The sequence below is a fragment of the Oncorhynchus nerka genome, linkage group LG15 (assembly GCF_034236695.1).
Source record: "Oncorhynchus nerka isolate Pitt River linkage group LG15, Oner_Uvic_2.0, whole genome shotgun sequence".
NCBI classification, from domain to species: Eukaryota; Metazoa; Chordata; class Actinopteri; order Salmoniformes; family Salmonidae; genus Oncorhynchus; species Oncorhynchus nerka.
Genome location: NC_088410.1, coordinates 14282151 through 14300542, shown reverse-complemented (window position 1 = coordinate 14300542; position 18392 = coordinate 14282151). Strand labels below are relative to the sequence as shown.

The following is an 18392-nucleotide window of genomic DNA, read 5'->3' as shown; positions in this document are numbered from 1 at the left end:
AGAAACATCCCAGACATCTCATCTCCTCACCCTTGTGTGTCAACAGAGGGGCCTGACCACTCCCAGTCAGGAAAGTCTAGGCGTATCCATCGGTGGGAGTGGCAGTCTGCACAGCTGGAACCAGGAGGACGGGCTACATTACATGGGGGAGGGACCAGAACAGACCGATGATTCTGATGGGCTAGGAGAGGGACAGGTGTTGTCAGAGGAAGCATCAGAAACACCTCAAGGGAGAAGAGAGGAGGGAAGGAGAGAGAAGGAGTGGAGAGAGGAGGGAAGGAGAGAAGAGGAGATGGAAAAGGTGTTGGTGGAGGCAGAGGAGCTTAAAGAGAGGAAAGAGGTGGGGATGGAGAGATGGAATGTTCTGAGGCAAGGAGGGCAGGATGATCAACAGATGGAGGAGAGGAAGAGGGATGAAGACATCACTTTGGAGCCAGAGATTCAGTCTGAATGTGTGGGTGAGAAAGGGAAGGGGAAAGAAGTGGAGGGAGAGAAAGAGAGAGAGAAGATGCAGAATGACAGAGGTAAAGACCAACAAGAAGAGGAGAACCAGGGGCAGGGGCAGGAGAGAGGCCCCAAGACACCAGGAGAATTACCCAGGAACAGAGGCCCAAGGCCGGGTGCTGAGTCTAGGGCCGGGGCAGTGGAGGACAACCAGGGAGAAGGGGACAGACTCACCCCCAAAACCACTGCTTTTCCTGGGCATGAGAACGGCACAGCAACCCATGCTTCTAAACAACCCCTGGGTCAGCTAGAAAGAGAAGAAAAGGGGGAGGAAATAGAGGTGGGACCCACACCCCTTTCTCCCAGTGTGCTATCTGCTGTAGCACTGTTCCAGTCACCGGCCTCCGTGCAAACCCTCCATGGGAAGGCCCAGATCAGGGGCTCGCCTAAACCCAGTGAGCTCAGCAACACACCTCGGACCTGGGACACTATACAGAAGAGCTGCCCTCAGGAACCCAACAACACCCAGGTCTCACCGAATGACAGAGCTGGACCTGGCATAGCCACCCCTGTCCTGACTATGCCTATAAATAACCAATCAGAACCAGGGGGGAACACCACAGTGCAGGAAGACCCGCCCCCTGTCAAGGTGTCTGAGCTGAAGAAGAGATTTGAAGCTTGATGACTGGTGCAGGACTGTTTGAGTGGCGCAAAGCTCAGCCAATGATTTTGCAGTTTTCAAAGACTGAGGGACTTGATGAGTCAGAGAAGAAATGGGGATGGGAAGTGAAACTCAGGAACATGAAGCGCTCTGAATGTTGCAAGTAGAAATAGAATGAATAGAATTGACGCAATCCCATATTCTAACCGACAGACAGTAATTCCGGTTCTACACCATACATTTCTATCTGAACATTCTGTGACGTTCTTATACAGGTCTATGATGTAATGCATAAGGCCAGAAGTTTTCCCCAGGGTGTATTCACTTGGACGCAAACGGAACCGAACGGGGAGGGACCTTTCTGAAATTTTCCAATAGAAACTCAATTTCGTTGGAAAATATTTTCAGTTTGGATTAAACGGTTACCATTACAAAACGTTTTGATACAGCCCTAAACATTTAGCTACATTGTGCGACTATTGAATATCAGTTGTGGAAAAAGTACCCAATTGTCATACTTGAGTAAAAGTAAAGATGCCTTAATAGAAAATGACTCAGGTAAAAGTGAAAATCACCCAGTAAAATACAACTTGAGTAAAAGTCTAAAAGTATTTATTTTTAAATATTCTTAAGTAATAAAGTCAATGTAATTGAAAAAAATGTACTTAAGCATAAAAAGTAAAAGTACAAATAATTTAAAATTCCTTGTGTTACGCAAACCAGACGGTACCATTTTCTGTTTATAATAATCATATATATTTACAGATACCAGGGGAACTCAGACATCATTTACAAACGAAGTATTTGTGTTTAGTGAGTCGGCAAGATCCGGTAGTAGGGATGAACAAGGACGTCCTCTTGATAAGTGCGTGAAATGGACCATTTTCCTGTCAGAATGTAACAAGTACGTTTGGGTGTCAGGGAAAATGTATGGAGTAAAAAGTACATTATTTTCATAAAGAATGTAGGGAAGTAAAAGTTGTCAAAAATAGTAAAGTAATGTTTTGATACAAAAAAAAACAAAAAAAACTGAAGTAGTACTTGAAAGTATTTTTACTTAAGTACTTCACACCACAGTTGAATAATACACTGATCATGTCACATGACATTCAGGATCCAGTTCTGTCCAATCCCTCTGACTGATGTCGCTGGTTGTATTGTCCTTAGATGACCAGCAGGTGGAGCTTGTGGTACATGAACAAATTAACTCAATGCACTGAATACACACTTGAAGATATTTTTTTTATTTTTTAAAACTAAATTCAATATTTTTCTCCTGGATGATATTAAATGCACTGAATAAATGGAAGTTTTATACTTTTTGAGAGGAGTTTTATTTTTTTCACATTGGATAATATCATCAGAAGTGCATTAGAAATCATTCAGTGTCTTTACCATTCTTCTCTTCATTTTCAAGATATAAAACACACACACACACACTAATGCTTTATACACGGGATAAACTTAAATCATAGTTTGTACACATGTAACAGTATAACTGCCACAATAAAGAGACATTTTGCATATAGAGGAACTTTTAAAATTCCCTTTTCTCTGTATGATCAACAACTAGTCCACCTACAGGTAAACATGTCAACAACTAGTCCACCTACAGGTAAACATGTCAACAACTAGTCCACCTACAGGTAAACATGTCAACATCTAGTCCACCTACAGGTAAACATGTCAACATCTAGTCCACCTACAGGTAAACATGTCAACATCTAGTCCACCTACAGGTAAACATGTCAACAACTAGTCCACCTACAGGTAAACATGTCAACAACTAGTCCACCTACAGGTAAACATGTCAACAACTAGTCCACCTACAGGTAAACATGTCAACAACTAGTCCACCTACAGGTAAACAACACACCCCTGACAGGGCATTCAGCATTCACCGGTTGACACGCTGATGTCAACATCAGCACAGTTGGAGAAACTGGAGAGAACATGGCACATCCACCAGGCATGTTCAGGCATATTTAACAAGACACTTCATCTACAGATAACTTTACACAACACATAATTACTAATAACCCATTCTGGCTTCATGTACAGGGTAGAGGAGAGTGAGGCAATGGTAGTGAGAGAGAGAGGGAGGAAAAGAGTGTGTGTGTGTGTGTGTGTGTGTGTGTGTAGCGTCCAGGCTAGAGTGCGTGTATCAGATGAGTCTCTCCTCCTTGGGCAGGGGCAGGCCTGGTCTCTCAGCCCCCCGTGGTCCTGTCTGTTTGCTCTCCTCCGCACTGGGCCGATACATTCCCTCCATCCTTCTCTTCTTCCTGATCACACAGCCCATCAGGACCAGGGCCAGGCACAGCAGTAGGGCCAGGCCTGGGACTAACACAGACCACAACCCCCACGGCGGCCTTGGTAACGACAACACCATTTTCATGACGACGGGCCCTGAGTCAGAGAGAGAGGAGGGGGATGAGAGAGAGAAGCAGGTACACAGGCAGACAGATACACAGACCATAGGTAGACAGATGTCTCACTCACCTGAGGGTTAGAGGTGCTGGTCTCTGCTCTCACATCTGGACCAATGGGGACACAGCAGCCAGACTGACAGTGAGGGGTGCCTGTCTCTAGAGAGAGAGTGTTGGAGAGCATCCATGAGCCAGGCCATATCAGTGAATTCAGCCCCTTTGAGGCAGTTTATCTGTCTGTCCAAGTCTACGGAACACATCAGCATAGAAACTATGGCTGTGTTCGATCCAAACCGCAATGTATCATGGGTCAATTCTGACCGATCTACAAATAATATTGAGTAGTTATTTGTGATCCAAGGTGATTTGTAGATCGGTCAGTTTCGACAGTCGTCTGCAATGTCAAACGTGTCCAGAGACAGTCTAAAACAGTGTCTCTAAACCAGGTCCAGATACAGTCTAAACCAGTGTCTCTAAACCAGGTCCAGATACAGTCTAAAACAGTGTCTCTCAACCAGGTCCAGATACAGTCTAAAACAGTGTCTCTAAACCAGGTCCAGATACAGTCTAAAACAGTGTCTCTAAACCTGGTCCAGATACAGTCTAAAATGGTGTCTCTAAACCTGGTCCAGATACAGTCTAAAACAGTGTCTCTAAACCTGGTCCAGATACAGTCTAAAACAGTGTCTCTAAACCAGGTCCAGATACAGTGTCTCTAAACCAGGTCCAGATACAGTCTAAAACAGTGTCTCTAAACCTGGTCCAGAGACTAGAGGTCGGCCCATTAATTAGGGCTGTAATCAGCATGTTTAGACACCCATTACATTGCTCTCCACGAGGAGACTGAGTGGCAGGCTGACCACCTGTTATACGCGAGGGCAGCTAGGAGCCAAGGTAAGTTGCTAGCTAGCATTAAACTTATGTTAACATAAATCACTAGTTAACTACACATGGTTGATGATATTACTAGTTTAACTAGCTTGTCCTGCGTTGCATATAATCAATGTGGTGCCTGTTAATTTATCATCGAATCACAGCCTACTTTGTCAAACGGGTGATGATTTATTAACAAGAGCATTTGCGGAAAAAAGCAATGTTGTTGCACCAGTATACCTAACAATAAACACCAATGCCTTTCTTAAAATCAACACACAAGTATATATTTTTAAACCTGCATATTTAGTTAATATTGCCTGCTAACATGAATTTATTTTAACTAGGGAAATTGTGTCACTTCTCTTGCGTTCTGTGCAAGCTGAGTCAGGGTATATGCAGCAGTTTGGGCTGCCTGGCTCGTTGTGAACTGTGTGAAGTCCATTTATTCCTAACAAAGACTAATTCATTTGCCAGAATTGTACATAATTATGACATAACATTGAAGGTTGTAACAGCAATATGTACAGTTATGGATACAGCTGTTCCATAAAATACAGAAAGGTTCCGTATTTCACTGAAAGAATAAACGTTCCGTTTTCTAAATGAGAGTGTCCGGATTTGACCATATTAATGACTTACGGCTCGCATTTCTGTGTGTTTATTATATTATAATTAAGTCTATGATTTGATAGAGCAGTCTGACTGAGCGATGGTAGGCACCAGCAGGCTCGTAAGCATTCATTCTAACAGAACTTTCCTGCATTTGCAAGCAGCCCTTCGCTGTGCTTCAAGCATTGAGCTGTTTATGACTTCAAGCCCATCAACTCCCCATTATTTATTTGAGATCAAATTGATTTTATTGATGTATTATATTAAGTTCAAATAAGTGTCCATTCAGTATTGTTGTAATTGTCTTCATTACAAATAAATAATATATATAGGCTTTTTGTGTCTCTCAACCGGGTCCAGAGACAGTCTAAAACAGTGTCTCTCTCACCCTATTCCTTTTACACTTGACGACTATTGACCAGGGCCCATAGTCCACGAGATAAGGGTCAGTGTGTATATAATAGGGTGTGGACCCAGGTCAACGGTAGTAGACTACAAATAATAATACGGGTGCCATTTGGGACACATCCCCCGTCAGATATGAAACAGCACAAACCCAGGGTTGGAGAGTCTGAACATTCCTAGCGGTGAGATCGTTAATGATATACTCTGGGTAAACAATAGTACACGGATCAACACTACACTGAAACCTCGAGTTGCACAACATACAGGAAACGCCACGTATTTACTTTACTGTCCAAACAACCATTCCTAAACAACCACCGTGTGACTAGAATCCGAATACGGAATAATGAAATACATTTGAATATTGAAGCGCTCATATTATCAAGTTGAATCAACTAATAAACGCTAGGACTAGACCCATTTAAAAAACGACCGATTATTGATGCTTTATTTTAAAATCTGCTCAAATTGTAAATTACCATTCCATTGTGCCTGTCAAAGTAACTATTATAACTAAACAAATATTTGAATTCAGAGCGAAACCCAGCCACATACACACGTCATTTCAAAGCGCCGATAGAAGGAATGTCTGCCCAGCTGTTGGAATGCGACCGAGCCCGCTACACCTGTTTTCAGGTGCATCAATTCTAACGCGTTGCTGTTACAAAGAAATAAAACCAACCCAAAACCGTCTAAAACACGGCTTTCAGCATTCGAAGCTTATCAAGCTAAGGTTCCACTGCTAAAACTAGCCTCGGCCTACTTTAACTACTTGTCAATAACACCTCTGCCGACACTATCAAGTCTGCACTACTATACGGACCTATCAAACAACACTGGCGATTGTTTAATTTAGGTGTTTTCCATGGACTTACCTGTTGATTACAATGAGCTATTTTCCGAAGTCAATGGGCGGTATGAAACAGTAGCCCTCTTGCTGTAGACTAACGATGTCCTAGGGCTACTTAGGAGATTTCTCGACGATCTTTAAAACTCCATTCACACGGTGCCAGCCCGGTAACTTCTCTACCCCGCTCACCATAGCGTACCTGTCCATATGCAGATGAGGATAGTTGTCACATGTACCGCAAGAGCCAATCAGTACGTAGGACTACTACCAAATGATCGCCTTTCTCTGTCTCTGTTTCACTCGCTCATACACACACACACCGTTGTGGAGAATAAAAAAAAACAGGCCTTCTGTAGTCTACATCTTTAGCAAATAGTGTAAAACAGTGTCAAGGGGCTCTGGTCCAAAGTAGAGCATTGTCTAAGTAATAGGGCCGTCTGTGAGTTCTATGCAGTTGCATAACTCATTGTAGCCTAATACAGAGCTATGGACTGGAGAGGAGTTTTAACATTTAGGATTCGGAATATACTCTGTTAGAAACTGACCAGTCAATTCTGTACACAGTGACTGTCTGCCTATTCAGCTGTGTGTATTGTTATGAAACAGGGAGTGCGGCTCGGACAGTCCATTTTCTGGCCCCAAGCCCAGCGCGCCATCGATTGTGCAACAAAAGTCTGCTCAAGTGGCAGAGTCGATATCAGCGGTTGCTACAATATACACACAGACAGGGGGAGAACGGCTCTGAGCAACAGAGCAAATGGAACGGAATCAGACACCTGGAAACCATGTATTTGATACCGTTCCACTTATTCCTCTCCAGCCATTACCACCAGCCCGTTCTCCCCGATTAAGGTGCCACCAACCCCCTGACACACACACACACACACAAATATGGTCTTTATTTAAGTCACAATCCTGAGTTTGTGTTTCAGCAGAGTGCAACATCATCAGCAAATAGACATTAATCACATGGAAAGTTTATCTCTCCTCAACTCATTGTTTAGTCATTTTGTTAATTGTGCAGCGTTTATGCTGCTAGTACTGGAGGACATTCTTTCTGCAAAATCTTAATCTGAACTATTCACTCCCGTCACTAGATGGCAGTGTAAAGTTTCATGTTCAACCATCCTCAGTTCTACAGCCGGAAGAGAGAAGAAGAAACGCTGCTGGATTTCGTGACGTTACGAGGACCATTTCCGAACACACTGGCGGGAGTGTGAACGTTATCCTCTAGCTACAAAATAACCGAGAACTACAAACAAAACACCTGCCAAAGCAAGCTTTTGTTTATTTTATTTTGAAAAAGAATCTAGCGCCAAGCAGGTGTTATATTGCAAGCAATTGAAATTGACTAAGTTTGCAGGAGAGAAGACGATAACAACCACCAGAAGACGCCACCACACGTATCTTTAGTCAAATACTGAATTGTTTAACGTTGGCTAGTTTATTATTTTCCGTCCTGCCTTTATCTGCAACGTTAAGGGAGATAAACGAGCTAAATTCGATTAATTTTCAAATTATTAATCTGCTACCCTTTCAAGACTACTGAAAATAAATGGCTAAAGTTCAAGTGTTGAATGTCGCTGTGTTGGATAACCCAAGTCCTTTTGGGAACCCGTTTCAGTTCGAGATTACGTTCGAGTGCATGGAGGATTTACCGGAGGGTGAGTGGTAACGTTATTCAGTTGCTAACTTATTTTTTTTGTAAAATCTAGCAAACTATAGTATTATTGTGTAATTATAATGTAGTTAACCGTTGCCTTTTAGGTGCAACAACAGTTTGCTTAAATGTATCTTTCAATTAACTTTACACGTATATGTTTATAGCTAACTACTTCGATCAATTCAAATATGTTGGTATTGTTTGAGTAAATTAGCTATTTGTGTTGACACTTCATCAGAATTTGGCGCCCGCGCGTATTGTTCACGTTTCCGGTGCTTCTCTGACGTCTGGGTGGCCTCGAGCCGATTGGTGCGTTAAGGGATTACATTGTCAGACCGTGGAACTATTTACGAATAAATTGCGGGAAAAACATATCTCTTGTCCTAGGTTATTTTTATAACCGATAAATAGCTATTTCCACTAATGAGAAGAAACCTATCCTTCCCGCATTAAAGTGGAGGTGGTGGGACCACACTTAATGAGTGGTTGTTTCTGAAATAGCAGCCTATTCCCTTTATATAGTGAGCTTTATGGGACCTGGTCAAAAATAGTGCACTGGTGAATAGATGGGTTTTAAAGTAAACTTCCTAAATTCAAATCAAATTGTATTTGTCACATCTGCCCAATACAATATTGTGTGACCCTGCTTGGAATATTGTGTGACCCTGCTCGGAACATTGTGTGACCTGGCTCGGAACATTGTGTGACCTGGCTCGGAACATTGTGTGACCTGGCTCGGAACATTGTGTGACCCGGCTCGGAACATTGTGTGACCCTGCTCGGAACATTGTGTGACCCTGCTCGGAACATTGTGTGACCTTGCTCGGAACATTGTGTGACCCGGGCTCGGAACATTGTGTGACCCGGGCTCGGAACGTTGTGTGACCCGGGCTCGGAACGTTGTGTGACCCGGGCTCGGAACGTTGTGTGACCCGGGCTCGGAACGTTGTGTGACCCGGGCTCGGAACGTTGTGTGACCCGGGCTCGGAACGTTGTGTGACCCGGGCTCGGAACGTTGTGTGACACACAACATTGTGTGACACACAACATTGTGTGACCCGGGCTCGGAACATTGTGTGCCCCGGGCTCGGAACATTGTGTGCCCCGGGCTCTGAACATTTTGTGACCCGGGCTCTGAACATTGTGTGACCCGGGCTCGGAACATTGTGTGACCCGGGCTCGGAACATTGTGTGACATTGTGTGACCCGGGCTCGGAACATTGTGTGACCCGGGCTCGGAACATTGTGTGACCCGGGCTCGGAACATTGTGTGACCCGGGCTCGGAACATTGTGTGACCCTGCTCGGAACATTGTGTGACCCTGCTCGGAACATTTGATCCTTTTCTTCCCAGCAACACCTTTAGGTCTCCCTTCCAGATAATCTCCTGGATGTTTAGACTGTTGGGGCTTTTAAAGCATTCAGACTCCTCATTTTTGGCTGATCTACCCTTCCTCCAAGACTTTGATTGTTGATTTTATGATATGGTTATTTATATATTATACACTTATTTTTATGCATTTTTGTATAATGAAAAGCATTTAACCATTTTTGTTTAAATATATTATTATTAGACTTACTTATGGGCCATTTCCCAGCAATGCAGTTAAAAAGTAAGAACAATTTCAAAAAAAGGAAATAGTAGCACAATTAAATATAACATAACAAGACTGTACACTAGGAGTATCGGTACCGAGTCAATGTACAGGGTTACAAGGTAATATAGGTAATATGTACATGTAGGTAGGGGTAAAAGTGACAAAGCAATTAGAATAGATCATAAACAGAGAGTGTGTGTGTATTGGAGTGTCAGTGTAGTGTGTGTATTGGAGTGTCAGTGTAGTGTGTGTATTGGAGTGTCAGTGTAGCATGTGTATTGGAGTGTCAGTGTAGCATGTGTATTGGAGTGTCAGTGTAGCGTGTGTATTGGAGTGTCAGTGTAGCGTGTGTATTGGAGTGTCAGTGTAGTGTAGCATGTGTATTGGAGTGTCAGTGTAGTGTAGCATGTGTATTGGAGTGTCAGTGTAGTGTGTGTATTGGAGTGTCAGTGTAGTGTGTGTATTGGAGTGTCAGTGTAGTGTGTGTATTGGAGTGTCAGTGTAGTGTAGCATGTGTATTGGAGTGTCAGTGTAGTGTGTGTGTATTGGAGTGTCAGTGTAGTGTGTGTATTGGAGTGTCAGTGTAGTGTGTGTGTATTGGAGTGTCAGTGTAGTGTGTGTATTGGAGTGTCAGTGTAGCGTGTGTATTGGAGTGTCAGTGTAGCATGTGTATTGGAGTGTCAGTGTAGTGTGTGTATTGGAGTGTCAGTGTAGTGTGTGTATTGGAGTGTCAGTGTAGTGTGTATTGGAGTGTCAGTGTAGTGTGTGTATTGGAGTGTCAGTGTAGCATGTGTATTGGAGTGTCAGTGTAGTGTGTGTGTATTGGAGTGTCAGTGTAGTGTGTGTATTGGTGTCAGTGTCAGTGTATTGGAGTGTCAGTGTAGTGTGTGTATTGGAGTGTCAGTGTAGTGTGTGTGTATTGGAGTGTCAGTGTAGTGTGTGTATTGGAGTGTCAGTGTAGTGTGTGTGTATTGGAGTGTCAGTGTAGTGTGTGTATTGGAGTGTCAGTGTAGTGTGTGTGTATTGGAGTGTCAGTGTAGTGTGTGTGTATTGGAGTGTCAGTGTAGCATGTGTATTGGAGTGTCAGTGTAGCATGTGTATTGGAGTGTCAGTGTAGTGCGTGTGTGTATTGGAGTCAGTGTAGTGTGTGTATTGGAGTGTCAGTGTAGCGTGTGTATTGGAGTGTCAGTGTATTGGAGTGTCAGTGTAGTGTGTGTATTGGAGTGTCAGTGTAGCATGTGTATTGGAGTGTCAGTGTAGTGTATTGGAGTGTCAGTGTAGTGTGTGTATTGGAGTGTCAGTGTTGTGTGTGTATTGGAGTGTCAGTGTAGTGTGTGTATTGGAGTGTCAGTGTAGTGTGTGTATTGGAGTGTCAGTGTAGTGTGTGTATTGGAGTCAGTGTAGTGTGTGTATTGGAGTGTCAGTGTAGTGTGTGTATTGGAGTCAGTGTAGCATGTGTGTTGGTAGAGTCCATTGAGTGTGCATAGAGCCGGTGCTAGAGTCTCAGTTTCCATTAAAAAGGGGGTGAATGTAAATATTCAGAGTAGCCATGTGATTAACTGTTCAGCAGTTTTATGGCTCAGGGGTAAAAGCTGTTAAGTGCCTTTTGGATCTAGACTTGGTGCTCCGGTACCACTTGCTGTGGGGTAGCAGAGAGAACTGGGTGGCTGGAGTCTTTGACAATTTTTAGGGCCTTTGACACCGCCTGGTATAGTAGGGGCGGCAGGGTAGCCTAGTGGTTAGGGCGTTGGGCGAAAGGTTGCAAGTTCAAATTCCCGAACTGACAAGGTACAAATCTGTCATTCTCCCCTGACTTGCCTAGTTAAATAAAGGTAAAATAAATAAATAGAGGTCCTGGGTCGCAGTGAATTCGGCCCCAGTGAGGTACTGCACCATACGCACTACCCTCTGTAGCGCCTTGTGGTCGGATGCCAAGCAGCTGCCGTACCAAGCGGAGACGCAGCCAGTCAAGATGCTCTCAATGGTGCAGCTGTAGAACATTTAGAGGATCTGAGGACCCGTGCCAAATCTCTTCAGCGTCCTAAGGGGGAAGTGGCTTTGTCGTGCCCTCTTCACAACTGTGTTGGTGTGTTTGGACCATGATAGGTCCTTAGTGATGTGGACACAGAGGAACTTGAAGCGTTTCCTGTTGTCCACAATCATCTCCTTTGTCTTGCTGACGTTGAGGGAGAGGTTGTTGTCCTGGCACCACACTGCCAGGTCTTTAACCTCCTCCGTATAGGTCGTCTCATCATCTCCTTTGTCTTGCTGATGTTGAGGGAGAGGTTGTTGTCCTGGCACCACACTGCCAGGTCTTTAACCTCCTCCCTATAGGTCGTCTCATCATCTCCTTTGTCTTGCTGACGTTGAGGGAGAGGTTGTTGTCCTGGCACCACACTGCCAGGTCTTTAACCTCCTCCCTATAGGTCGTCTCGTCGTTGGTGTCAGGCCTACCACCGTCGCGTCGCTGGGAAACTCAATGATGGTGTTGGGAGTCGTGTAAGGTCATGGGTGAACAGGGAGTACAGGAGGGGACTGAGCACGCACTCCTGAGGGGCCCCCGTGTTGAGGATCAACGTGGCAAATGTAGTGTTACCTACCCTCACCACCTGGGGGCGGCCCGTCAGGAAGTCCAGGATCCAGTTGCAGAGGGAGATGTTTAGTCCCAGGGTCCTTAGCTTAGTGATTAGCTTTGAGGGCACTATGGTGTTGAACACTGGGCTGTAGTCAATGAATAGCGTTCTCACATAGGTGTTCTTTTGTCCAGGTGGGAAAGGGTAATGTAGAGTGTGATTGAGATTGTGTCATCTGTGGCTCTGTTGGGGCGGTATGCGAATTGGAGTAGGTCCAGGGTGTCTGGCATGATGGTGTTGATATGAGCCATGACCAGTTGTTTTTTTTTAAAGCACTTCATGGCTATAGATGTGAGTGCTACGAGGCGATAGTCATTTATGCAGGTTACCTTAGTGTTCTAGGGAACAGGGACTATGGTGGTCTGCTTGAGACATGTATTACAGACTGGGTCAGGAAAGTTAATCTCTGTGTGTGTGTGTGTGTGTAGACCTGGAGTGGAAGATCATCTACGTGGGCTCAGCAGAGAGTGAGGAGTATGATCAGACTCTGGACTCAGTTCTGGTCGGACCGGTACCAGCAGGCAGACACATGTTCGTGTTCCAGGTGAGAGACACACTGAGTGACTGACACACGCACCCCTCCCTCTATTTCTTTCTTCTCCTCCCACTTCTCCTTCCTCTCATCAGATCATCTCTTTATGTTCCCACCCTCTTCTTCTCCTCCCTTTCTCCTTCTCATCACCCCATCTCTCTTTCTCTCTCTCTCTCCTCCCTTTCTCCTTCTCATCACCCCATCTCTCTCTCTCTCTCTCTCTCTCTCTCTCTCTCCTCCCTTTCTCCTTCTCATCACCCCATCTCTCTCTCTCCTCCCTTTCTCCTTCTCATCACCCCATCTCTCTCTCCTCTCTTTCTCCTTCTCATCACCCCATCTCTCTCTCTCCTCCTCTCTTTCTCCTTCTCATCACCCCATCTCTCTCTCTCTCTCTCTTTCTCCTTCTCATCACCCCATCTCTCTCTCCTCTCTTTCTCCTTCTCATCACCCCATCTCTCTCTCTCTCTCTCTCCTTCTCATCACCCCATCCCCTCCTTCTCATCTCTCTCCTTCTCATCTCTCTCTCTCTCCAGGCGGATGCCCCCAACACCGGGCTGATTCCTGAGAGTGATGCTGTGGGGGTAACCGTGGCGCTCATCACCCCATCTCTCTCTCTCCTCCAGGCGGATGCCCCCAACACCGGGCTGATTCCTGAGAGTGATGCTGTGGGGGTAACCGTGGCGCTCATCACCCCATCTCTCTCTCTCCTCCAGGCGGATGCCCCCAACACCGGGCTGATTCCTGAGAGTGATGCTGTGGGGGTAACCAGTGGCGCTCATCACCCCATCCCGGATGCCCCCAACACCGGGCTGATTCCTGAGAGTGATGCTGTGGGGGTAACCGTGGCGCTCATCACCCCATCTCTCTCTCTCTCCTCCAGGCGGATGCCCCCAACACCGGGCTGATTCCTGAGAGTGATGCTGTGGGGGTAACCGTGGCGCTCATCACCCCATCTCTCTCTCTCTCTCCTCCAGGCGGATGCCCCCAACACCGGTCTGATTCCTGAGAGTGATGCTGTGGGGGTAACCGTGGCGCTGCATCACCCTGATTCATCTGTGGGGGTAACCGTCTCATCACCCCATCTCTCTCTCTCTCCAGGCGGATGCCCCCAACACCGGGCTGATTCCTGAGAGTGATGCTGTGGGGGTAACCGTGGCGCTCATCACCCCATCTCTCTCTCTCTCCTCCAGGCGGATGCCCCCAACACCGGGCTGATTCCTGAGAGTGATGCTGTGGGGGTAACCGTGGCGCTCATCACCTGCACCTACAACGGACAGGAGTTCATCCGTATCGGTTACTATGTCAACAATGAATACACCGACCCAGAGCTCCGAGAGAACCCACCAGTCAAACCAGACTACACACAGGTAACTCACACTGATACACACACACCAGACTACACACAGGTAACTCACACTGATACACACACACACACACTAGACTACACACAGGTAACTCACACTGATACACACACCAGACTACACACAGGTAACTCACACTGATACACACACACCAGACTACACACAGGTAACTCACACTGATACACACACACCAGACTACACACAGGTAACTCACACTGATACACACACACCAGACTACACACAGGTAACTCACACTGATACACACACACACAGACTACACACAGGTAACTCACACTGATACACACACACACACCAGACTACACACAGGTAACTCACACTGATACACACACACCAGACTACACACATGTAACTCACACTGATACACACACACACACACACTAGACTACACACAGGTAACTCACACTGATACACACACACACACCAGACTACACACAGGTAACTCACACTGATACACACACACCAGACTACACACATGTAACTCACACTGATACACACACACAGGTAACTCACACTGATACACACACACACACCAGACTACACACAGGTAACTCACACTGATACACACACACACACCAGACTACACACAGGTAACTCACACTGATACACACACACAGACTACACACAGGTAACTCACACTGATACACACACACACACACACACCAGACTACACACAGGTAACTCACACTGATACACACACACCAGACTACACACATGTAACTCACACTGATACACACACTAGACTACACACAGGTAACTCACACTGATACACACACACACTAGACTACACACAGGTAACTCACACTGATACACACACACACCAGACTACACACAGGTAACTCACACTGATACACACACACACACACCAGACTACACACAGGTAACTCACACTGATACACACACACACACACACACCAGACTACACACAGGTAACTCACACTGATACACACACACACACACACCAGACTACACACAGGTAACTCACACTGATACACACACACCAGACTACACACAGGTAACTCACACTGATACACACACACACACACATTAGACTACACACAGGTAACTCACACTAATACACACACCAGACTGCACTAATACACACACCAGACTACACACAGGTAACTCACACTGATACACACAGGTAACTCACACTGATACACACACACACACCAGACTACACACAGGTAACTCACACTGATACACACACACACCAGACTACACACAGGTAACTCACACTGATACACACACACACAAGACTACACACAGGTAACTCACACTGATACACACACACACAAGACTACACACAGGTAACTCACACTGATACACACACCAGACTACACACATGTAACTCACACTGATACACACACCAGACTACACACAGGTAACTCACACTGATACACACACCAGACTACACACAGGTAACTCACACTGATACACACACACACACACCAGACTACACACAGGTAACTCACACTGATACACACACACACACACACCAGACTACACACAGGTAACTCACACTGATACACACACCAGACTACACACAGGTAACTCACACACACACACCAGACTACACACAGGTAACTCACACTGATACACACACACACCAGACTACACACAGGTAACTCACACTGATACACACACACACCAGACTACACACAGGTAACTCACACTGATACACACACCAGATTACACACAGGTAACTCACACTGATACACACACACACCAGACTACACACAGGTAACTCACACTGATACACACACACAGGTAACACACACTGATACACACACACACCAGACTACACACAGGTAATACACACACACACCAGACTACACACAGGTAACTCACACTGATACACACACACACACACACCAGACTACACACAGGTAACTCACACTGATACACACACACACCAGACTACACACAGGTAATACACACACACACACACACCAGACTGCACACTGGTTAATACACACTAATATACACACACACACACACCAGACTACACACAGGTAATACACACACACACACACCAGATTATACACAGGTTATACACACGATGATACACACCAAAAAAATCACAAAACATGAAAAATCATTGTGATGCAAAACAGGAATTGATTGTTGTAAAGGAACCGACTTCTTGTGAAGGATTCTCACCACAGTTTGAAATCTGAAGTAGACTATTTGGACTCCCAGCCTTAATTCTGAACCATAACCCTCCCCGTAACCCCCCCCCCCTCCAGCTGCAGAGGAACATCCTGGCCTCTAACCCCCGTGTGACCCGGTTCCATATCAACTGGGACGGCTGTTCAGACAAGATGGAGGACAGTGAGAACGTAGACCCCTCCCCCAACAGCAGCAGTAGCAGCAGCATGGTGCCCTCCTCCTGTTTAGCTGGCAAGGCGTTACCTGTAGGACTGCTGTCTGGTAACTCGATGGACTGTCTGTAGAACACAGCCACCCCTCCAGCATTGCCTTGCCACGTTCTACTCCAGCAGTCTTTGGCAGGAAGGTTGAGTCACTTATTATAAACCAGCTGTACTGTAGGGTGTACGGTCTGCCTCCTTCACACAGCAACACCTCCCTCTGTCTCCCCTGGCACTGGCACCCTATTCCCTCCATAGTGCACTACCTTTGTAAACAGGGCCCTCTGCTCCAATGTAGTGCACTACCTTTGTAAACAGGGCCCTCTGCTCCAATGTAGTGCACTACCTTTGTAAACAGGGCCCTCTGCTCCAATGTAGTGCACTACCTTTGTAAACAGGGCCCTCTGCTCCAATGTAGTGCACTACCTTTGTAAACAGGGCCCTCTGCTCCAATGTAGTGCACTACCTTTGTAAACAGGGCCCTCTGCTCCAATGTAGTGCACTACCTTTGTAAACAGGGCCCTCTGCTCCAATGTAGTGCACTACCTTTGTAAACAGGGCCCTCTGCTCCAATGTAGTGCACTACCTTTGTAAACAGGGCCCTCTGCTCCAATGTAGTGCACTACCTTTGTAAACAGGGCCCTCTGCTCCAATGTAGTGCACTACCTTTGTAAACAGGGCCCTCTGCTCCAATGTAGTGCACTACCACATAACAGGTTGCCATGTCAGACTCCTGATCCAAACAGTCCTGTTGTGTGTCTTCTTGTTTTAAAACTTAACTTCACACCTGGACTGGTTTCCATAGCAACACAGCTAAAGCTCAGGCCCTGCTTCAATACTGTAGAAATGCGTCCCTGTTTCCTTGAGGTGAGCAGGGTACCTGGAAGTGATTTGTATCAGTGGAAACAAGGAGACCACACTATTACTTTACCTGTCCAACCAATCCCCAATCTGTATTTACTTCCACCTGTCGAACCAATCCCTGATCTGCATTTACTTCCACCTGCCCAACCAATCCCTGATCTGGGATTACTTCCACCTGTCCAACCAATCCCCGATCTGCATTTACTTCCACCTGTCCAACCAATCCCCGATCTGGAATTACTTCCACCTGTCCAACCAATCCCCGATCTGGAATTACTTCCACCTGTCCAACCAATCCCCGATCTGGAATTACTTCCACCTGTCCAACCAATCCCCGATCTGGAATTACTTCCACCTGTCCAACCAATCCCCGATCTGGAATTACTTCCACCTGTCCAACCAATCCCCGATCTGGAATTACTTCCACCTGTCCAACCAATCCCTGATCTGGGATTACTTCCACCTGTCCAACCAATCCCTGATCTGCGATTACTTCCAGGAAGGTAGGCCTCTAGAGGGAGACTGAGTTGTCTCTAGGAAAAAGCCTCACCCTACAGGGTGACTCCAGGACTGTTCATGCCTCAATTCCATTTCAATTCAGGAAGTACTCTGTAACTCCACTTCAAGTCAAGGCTTTTCAATGAAGAAAAATGTAGAATTGGATGTAGAATTTAAAAGGACTTGATCCCGAACCTGGTCTGTGTCCAAAATGTCAGTCTGTTCCCTACATAGTGCACTACTTTTGACTAGACTTGTCCGGGGCCCATAGGGCTGTTGTCAAAAGTAGGGCACTATGTAGGGGATAGGGTGCCATTTGGGAGGCAACATGTGTTGTAGTTGGGGGAGGGGTTTGTTTATGTCAGTCATGTGACTGTTGGGGGAGGGGTTTGTTTATGTCAGTCATGTGACTGTTGGGGGAGGGGTTTGTTTATGTCAGTCATGTGACTGTTGTTACTTTACTGTATATACCTTTGATTCATTAGCACTTAAGAGATGTCGTGGGTTTGTTTTGTATTTTGTTTTGCATTGTAATATTTGTAACAATGAAAGTAATAATAATAAACATTTGTTGTTTTTAAAA

The 18392-nt window shown here is 45.7% G+C and overlaps 2 protein-coding genes and 1 long non-coding RNA gene across 8 annotated transcripts in view; 2 read left to right on the top strand and 1 right to left on the bottom strand.

Moving 5' to 3' along the window:
* dennd1c (DENN domain containing 1C) overlaps positions 1–2427 on the top strand; it is a 35689-nt gene extending 33262 nt beyond the window's left edge. For all 6 annotated transcript variants that reach the window (XM_065001042.1, XM_065001045.1, XM_065001041.1 and 3 more), the window contains one exon: positions 47–2427. In XM_065001042.1, coding sequence (XP_064857114.1) covers positions 47–1126 — 1080 coding nt within the window. In that variant the 3' untranslated portion in view covers positions 1127–2427. The remainder of the gene's footprint in view (positions 1–46) is intronic.
* Positions 2428–3498: 1071 nt separating this feature from the next.
* LOC115114944 (uncharacterized) lies at positions 3499–6782 on the bottom strand. The gene is made up of 3 exons (XR_003861303.2): positions 6297–6782; positions 3605–3690; positions 3499–3511 (listed from the first exon to the last, which is right to left on the bottom strand). It is a non-coding gene; the product is annotated as an uncharacterized LOC115114944 (long non-coding RNA).
* A 659-nt stretch (positions 6783–7441) lies between these two features.
* Positions 7442–18392, top strand: LOC135560042 (histone chaperone asf1b-B-like). The gene is made up of 4 exons (XM_065001056.1): positions 7442–7935; positions 12593–12708; positions 13887–14063; positions 16325–18392. The coding sequence occupies exons 1-4, from the start codon at positions 7827–7829 to the stop codon at positions 16529–16531; spliced, it is 609 nt and encodes a 202-aa protein (XP_064857128.1). The 5' UTR covers positions 7442–7826; the 3' UTR covers positions 16532–18392.